At 28.5% G+C, this 8,183-nt stretch overlaps 1 protein-coding gene across 2 annotated transcripts in view; it reads left to right on the top strand.

Annotated features, from left to right (window-relative positions):
• LOC117174981 (muscle M-line assembly protein unc-89) overlaps positions 1 to 8,183 on the top strand; it is a 71,224-nt gene that overhangs the window by 36,605 nt on the left and 26,436 nt on the right. For both annotated transcript variants that reach the window (XM_033364463.1, XM_033364462.1), the window contains exons 4-5: positions 3,055 to 3,224; positions 6,243 to 6,410. In XM_033364463.1, coding sequence (XP_033220354.1) covers positions 3,055 to 3,224; positions 6,243 to 6,410 — 338 coding nt within the window. The remainder of the gene's footprint in view (positions 1 to 3,054; positions 3,225 to 6,242; positions 6,411 to 8,183) is intronic.

Genomic DNA, 8,183 nt, shown 5'->3' with positions numbered 1-8,183 from the left:
ATGCCTAAATTGCGAAAAAAGTTAAATAAACAATTGATTTATTGAAAAAATTGTTTAAACCATTTTTTTTGTTATAAATAATAAAATAGGATGAAAGCGTGTGAAAAGCTCTTTCCAAAACCCTCATCAAAATTTTAAATCGCGTAATTAGAAAGAAAGTTACAGGGTTTGAAACTACCCCTGCAGGCATTGGGGTTGAAAATTCAACCCCCCCTCACTTGGGGAGGGTTAGTAATCCTGGTCTATAAGTTTGTGGATTAACTACTGTTGGGTAGGCGAACATATTCCCAGAATTTAGAGAGAATCGAAAAACATGACTTTTTGAGTTGGGGCAGTTGAGGAATAACCTTTAATTATATACCTTTAATATACCTTTAATTTCGAAATTTTCAAACCGGCCAATTCTCAACTTCTAATTATTTTCATTTGAAATTAAAACGTTTTTGAATTTGAAAAAGATTAATTCTATTGTGTTGAATAATTTCAGGGATTAATTTAAATTCGAGAAACTTAGGGAATTAGGATTTGGGAAAATGCACTGTAAGAAGAAAAATTTTATTATAAATTTTATTTAAAATATTACAAATTTTTAAAGTAAATTTTGTTCTATTTAAAAATTAAAACTGTTGATTTCTTTTCACGGTTCAATTAATGTTTAGATTTTTTGTAATTTATTTGCATAGACATCACATTTATCGTGACATTTATGTAAGGACATTTGAACTCAATACGTATAATGAGAGCAGCAATGTTTTGTGACCGTCACGTGTTTCTTAGCTTCACATTGAAGTTTTCTTGTTTGGATAAAAACTTGTGGAAACCATCATTGCCTTAAAAGAATGATAGAAAGTTTCGATAAATATTACCTGATTACTTTAATATTTTTCAAATTAATTGCTTTTGCAATTTTTTTAATTTATAAAATGCATGTGTGTTAATTGATCACTGAACCTTCAAAATTTGAGCTCCTTCACTATTTTGCTTGGAATTCAATATTAATTATTATAATTTTTAATTAATTAATATTAATATAAATTGTTGTAATTCATAGTATCTAATATCGAAAATAATATAAAAGCAAGAACAATATTCTTGACAATTGATGAAAATTTATGTCTTAACTCCAGAATTAATAATATAATACTTATGTTAATATTCTTTGCTATCTAATTATTTTTTATTAACAATAGAAATTTTAGAGGAAAAACGCAAACATAACACAACACAAATTTTTGTAAGATTCCAAATCTTCGGCAAACCTAATTAAAAACAACGATTTTCGATCAAGATTGTGAACATGACTTAAAATTGTTAAAATTCACTTAAAATTAAGTTTAAAAATTAGGAATCACTTTAAATATTCCAAGCAATCTTTAAAAACTGTTATTATCTCAAAACCTATTAAAATCTTTCAAAAACTTTAAACTCTTATTTAGAAATTTTCAAGAATTTACTCTACAATTTTTGTTGACATTTTTTATTATTTTTGAATTTTTTTCAGAACTTTGAAACATTTTTTAAAATGATTCAGATTTTTCCTAAAATGTTGAAAAACTTCTGTAGAGTTAAAAAAAGATTCTTTTCTGATAATTGTGGAAATCTTTTGGAATGTTTCGAAATCTTTTTAAATATTCCCTTTGAATAAATGTTTTAAAATCTTCTGCATTATTTTCTGAAATTTTAAGAAGTCCTTTGAAATCGTTTGAAATCCTATCAAATATTTTGTTTTAATTAATATTTAAAAAATACTTATTTTAAATTTTCCCTGGAATCTTAAGAACATTGTTTTTTATCCTTAAACCTTCAAAATCCTTTAAAAGCTTCAAAATTGTATTTCAAAATCTTGTAAAATCTACATTCTGTCTATAATTTAATTTATTTTATCTTTTTGAATGTGTGAAAAAGTTTACCAATTTTTCTTGTGGTAGCAAAATGTTGAACATAGAATTATATCCCAATATTAAAAAACATTTACAATTAAATTTTTCTCTTTTATCAATAATGTTTAGAAACTTTCAGAAATAATTTTTATTATAAAATAAAATTACTTATTTGGAAATTTTAATTTACTGAATTAATGGTGTAGAAAATTCTTGATCCTTATTAATAGATAAATATACATGTATATAACCACATTTAATATGGTCAAAGGGTTATGATTTGAATCATTTTTTTCATTTTTAAACCATTAGGTCAAAACGTTATGAACTTAATTGTTTGGCCGTCATTGTTGAAGAATCATTTGAAACTTAAATTTTCTCCTTTATAAATAAGTTTTTAGATTTTAAATTCCTCATTTATAAAATTCAATTTACAAAATTGGAAAAAATGCAAAAGAACGAACTGAAAACAGCCATTTAAATTTATATTCATGCAGTATGACGAATCAGGTATAGTCAAAAACCATGAGTGTGAGATTTTCGATAACTTCGTTTCACGTATTTTTTTGTTCATGGGACCAAATTAAAAGCGGCAAAATAAAAAACCCAGGTTCGAAGATAATTAAACGAATAATTTTAAATTTGGCAGTTTAAACTATCATGTATTTTAATTTCAAAGAATAACAAATTTACTTAGTTGATTTAGACAGCATAAGGTCTGCAATTTTGTACTGACTAATTTTCAAATTTAAATTGCTCATTAATGCCATTTTTACATATTGAAACTCCGTTTGTAAAGACAAGAAGCAATAAATTATTATTGAAATGGAATTCTTAATTGTTCTAAAGAAATTAGCAATAGAAAAATAGAATACAATATAACATAATGATTTTGTTCATTGATCCTTGACTCTGATGGATTGTAAAATACGTTTCTGGTGACAAAGTAATTTGTAATAGGCCCATTGAGCCTATAATTGTTTTTAAAATTACATCCGGTTATTTTGTTTGAATTTATGTTGGAAGTGCACCTATTTTAGTTATAGTACATTGTGGGACTTTCACGGACACACGTGTTCGTGATAAACTGCGAAAGCGAAGAAAGTTTGCCCAAGAGAGGAATCAGATAAAAGTGGGTTAAATTAAGAACCCCTTTTTTGGTTAAATTTTCCAGAGGAATGGGAAACGCGTAAGAAGAAGGAAATTACGACAACGAGACAGATTGAGACTAGGGTGAAACGTCAAGTTGTTCTTGAAGATGGTGAAGTCGTCGTTGATTCTGGACCTCTTGTCACCACCAATACAACTGAGGATGTGGAGCAACAAGAGCATACCACCCAGGAGGTGAGTTTTTCATTCCAATTAATTTCAAGATTATGTTTATCAAGCTTTCAGAATAGAATTCCTTTAATTTTCTAACTTTCCGAGTTTCAATTGCAGAAGTCACAGTCCTTCCCATCCCCCTGATCTCCTTAACATTGTAAAAACGTGTAAAATACTTAAAATCGAGAATTTTGACCCAATTTCCGATTCATTTTTACAAATCATAAACAGAAAATATATCCTAACAATTTATTTGCTAGTTTTGTAGAAATAAAAGATATCGTGCATAGCATAGAAATCGTTAAGAATTAAATAAACAAGATAAATTTTCAACAAAAAAACTTTCAGGCGAAAAAGACAAATTTTCTACAAACCAGTATAATTTTCAACATGAAAATAAATTTTTTTAACTATAAATTTAATTTTCAACCAAATTCTTGAGCTTTTAAACCAAAAAGACGAATTTTCTACCCGGAAATATAAATTTTCAAGAAAAAATATCATTTTCAACCAAATTGTTAGATCCTCAATTAAGAAGATTCATTTTCAATCAAAACTTTGCATTTCTAACAACAAAATTTAATATCTGCCAAAGTAGATGCACTTTAAAAACAAAAACATGAATTTTCAATCAAATACACGAATTTTCAACCAAATGCAACAATTTTCAACCAAATACATCCATTTTCAACTGAGACCTTTTTACTAAGAATTAACTCTTCAATGAAATAATAAAAATTTTATTCAAAAAAGATTCAGTCCCAACGAAAAATTGAAGTCAATATTTTTACCAAAAAATACTTTAATATTTATTTAACCCTTTAATGAACACATTTTTCTATTAGTTATTTTTCTATGTAAATTCTTATTCAGGGGTTTTTGGGGTCGTTGAGCACGAATCTGCAACTACTTAGAATTTTAATAATTCAATTTCAAGATGGCGAATTTAAGATGGCGGATCAAACATTTTTTTTAAACATATACTTTGCCTTAAAATTAATATCTCGGGGGTTTTTGGGGTCGCTGAACATGAATTTAAAATCAAAATTTTAATGTCTCATAATCCAAGATGCGAATCCAAGATCACAGTTCAAAATTTTGTTTAAAACTTAGCGATCTAAAAATCCCCGATTTATTAATTTTAGAGTGAAATACGTGTTTTTAAAATGTTATAATCCGCTTTTTTTAATTCGCCATCTTAAATAAGAAAAAATTAACTTCTGTTTACAAATTTGTACTAAGCGACCCCAAGTACCCCCGAGCAAACATTTTCAGTGTAAAATACTATTTTTTTGCGCTTTTCGTCCGCCATTTTGTATCCGCCGGTTTTAATTTACCAAACTGACAGCAGTTTTTAATCTGCGACCTTCAAAACCCTTAGATTCCAAGTTTTATTAAAATCGAGCCACAAATAAGGTGGGAAATGAATTTCTCAGAAAAAACGCGTTTTTTGGCATTTGTTTATTTATAACTAATTAACAACAAGCAAAATATTAATTTTTATTGAGTAGAATTATATAAAAAGATCTTAGCTAACATAAAAGTCTATAAACATCTATAAGCACCAATAATTATAAGTTTTATGAATAAAAATAGGTGATAGAATAGGTGGTCCGTATACGAACCACTATGTAGCTAAGGGTTAAAAACAATTTAATTTGTAAAAGCTAGAAGAATTTTCTAAAAATTAGTTAAATTTGTAACCCGAAATTATGATCTTTTAACGAAAAATTTCTTTTTCAATTAAATAGTTAATTTTTTAACCAAAAAAGACGAATTTTGAAGAAAATTGTTAAACATTCAACATATATAAAAGGATGAACTAAAAAAAAGTTCAGTTTAAAAAAAATTTATTTCTCAAATAAATAATAAAATTGCCAACCAAAAAATTTGAATTCTCTACCAAAAATATACTAGTAGAAATTTCAATTAAAAAAAGTTCGATTTCCTTATTGCATTTAAGTAAAAAGTTTTGTAAGTCGATAAAAATACTTATGCAAAAAAGTTGCCTTCGACTGATAAAAATACATTTGCAACAATCTTAGACGTCTAATGAAAAAAAAAAATAGTATGGTTTTTAAATACTTATTTTGGTGTTTTTCAAATTATTTCTTTCTAGCTCAATATAAAAGATACCTTGAACAATTCAAGGTTCCGTACCGAAAAGAATAGAATAGAAAGAAATTTATGATAATAAGGAATCAAAATCTATATGCTGGTAAAAATACATTTTGAAAAGTTGAAACATGAGCATTTTTCCAATTCTGTTGTTTATTTATTTTTTAATCTCTGATCTTACTTGAATTCTTTTTCTGATGTTTTTTTATCAGTAGAAAATTTTGAAGTATTCATCAGGTTTTTTTAAAGCTAGAAAAAAAATTAACATACAAAATACTAAAAAATGTACTACTACGAGATACCTATATGGTATAAAAAGTTTTAATAATAAATGAAATCCCCTTCTAAATCCCTTTTTAACTAAAATTGAGCTATTGAAAAGTGTGATCCCTGGAACTGTATCCCATTCAAATTTGATACTCTCCAGACAAAATTCGTTTTCATTTTGAAGATCATAATTTAAATTTTCAAAATGGAAATTTGAATTCTTGCACAATGGGGCTCTATATAAGGAATGAAGCACAATCAGAAAAAGCGAAAATCCAATAACTGAAAATCAATTAGTCATCTAGTCTTTCTTGGCCTTGGCCTCGATATCAAGGTTCTTCCGACCGTGAGGAAAATTATAGTTAATATGCGCAAGATTGTGCTAGAGATTGCAATTCACTTTTCCCCGATACGAGTGAAAGATGTAATTTTTTCTCACTCTTTAACTTCTGGCGAAACTTCGGACGTGAGGCCCCATTCAATAGAATTTTCGAAACTCGCCCAATCTTACAGTATGCATAGAGCACGTCCCATTTATCTCAGGTTTCTGCTCTCTTGCCCTCGGGGAGTAAGAAACAAAACAATAAGCGACCTCTCAAGAGGAACGGGCTTTGAGGAGTGGTGAAGAAAGTCGAACGTCTTTGATGATTGCAGAGACGGACAACCGGGGACGAACCACAGGAGGTGGAATGGCCAGCAGGGGGTAAAGGAGGTGGAATCGTCCAGAAAGAGCTTAACGAGACGGTGGTGCGAAGCCGGGAAGAAATAGAGGAACTCCTTGAAACCGAACATCGACAGCAATTTGGTGATATATCAGACGAGGTAATTAAAAAATAATTAAGTCACACTTTAATCTTTAATCGATTAGCTTTGACTGATTTCATGTGGCACCAAGTCAGTTTTTAAGAACCGATCACAACCTAGAGGTTTCGATTGGTAATCTGTTTATAAATTGAGAAATTAAGAAATAAATTGAGCATTATCCCATCGCTGCCATCGTTTTTTTCTTAACAGGAGATTCTGGTACCACTGAATAAATTTGGTATATTTTTGAATTATCATTGGTATCTTAGTACGCTGTTACCTTGGTACCTTGGGTTTTTGTGGTATTAATATACCATTGGCGCCTTGATTGTTGTATTAATTTAACACTGGTTATCATCGGTATTTTGTAGTGTCAATATATCATTCGCCTATATTCTTGCGCTGGTCATTATAGTACCAAATTATCATCGATATATTGGTGCCTTGACATCTTGTGGTACCAATCTACTATTATTTATAATTTGGTGTTGGAAACCTTGTGTAATATTAGTACCACATATATACCATAATATATTGGAATCACAATATATCAAAACAACTAGATATCAATAATATATTAATACCGCAAGATAAATATGATAACCACAATGTACAAATGCAACAAGATACTGGTGATAACCTCAGTGTACTAATTCAACAAGATACCAATAATATATTGGTAACATGAGGTACCAATGCTCCAACATACAATGATATATTGATACTACTGTATTACAAGATACCAATGATGGTACCATGAGATATCAATTATGCTGGCCTATTGGTGTCAATCTATTATTGTTACCTTGTTGCATTAAATAATACTAATATATAATTGGTATCGTGTGGTATCAACTTATCATTGGTATCTTGTGATAGCAATTTGGCATCTTATGATACCAGTACCAAAATGTGATTGGATTATTGTTGCGTTGGTACATAATGGTTATCTTCTGCATTGATATCTTTTGTGATATCTTGTGGTACTAATATATCAGTTGTATCTTTGTGCGAAGGTGCCTTGTGGTATAATAATACCACAAGATACCTGTGATATATTGAGTACCAATATATTATTGGATCCCGATGTGTTGATTGCTCGCGCTATCAATGATTGGCTTTGATATTTTGTGGTAATAATACATCATAATTAACATAAATGACTTTGGTACGTTGTGGGATTAAGAAATGACGTCGCTAATCTTTCTACATATACCTGGTATCTTTTAATACCAATATAGTCCTTTTTGGTTCCGAAGAGATCCTGGTATCGATTGCATCACAAAGCAATTATTGAACGTTTTCAAATAAAATCATTTTAATTGGCTAATCTTCCAAATTTCATTTCACGAATTGAATCAGAATCTTCTTACATATAATTATTTAATTTGTATACAAATTAAAATTAGTAGATATTCGTTATGTGAAAAAGAAAAAATTTTAATTTTCTTTCATTATTTTACTAACTGTAATATGAACTTCATAAATATTAAAAAGATTATTTTAATATTAAATGGATTTCTCGCTTTTAAATCTTCAATGTTGATATGCAATGCATGCTTTTCTCAAGGAACAGAGTGTAATACAAAAGGTCAACGTTATTGTGGAGTCATTTTTCTGCTCTTGAATACTGTTTCAGTAGTATCAACTGTATTGTCTGAGAAAGTCTGTTATGAAATATTCATATTTTATACTACGAGGATAGTTCAATAAGTCCTTAGAATGAAGTATAAAAACAATTTTTTTTGGGTAAATTTTTTTTTATTTTTCAACATAATCTCCTTGGAGCTC

Source organism: Belonocnema kinseyi, chromosome 6, assembly GCF_010883055.1.
Source record: "Belonocnema kinseyi isolate 2016_QV_RU_SX_M_011 chromosome 6, B_treatae_v1, whole genome shotgun sequence".
Classification (NCBI taxonomy): domain Eukaryota; kingdom Metazoa; phylum Arthropoda; class Insecta; order Hymenoptera; family Cynipidae; genus Belonocnema; species Belonocnema kinseyi.
This window is presented reverse-complemented; position numbering and strand designations above follow the sequence as displayed.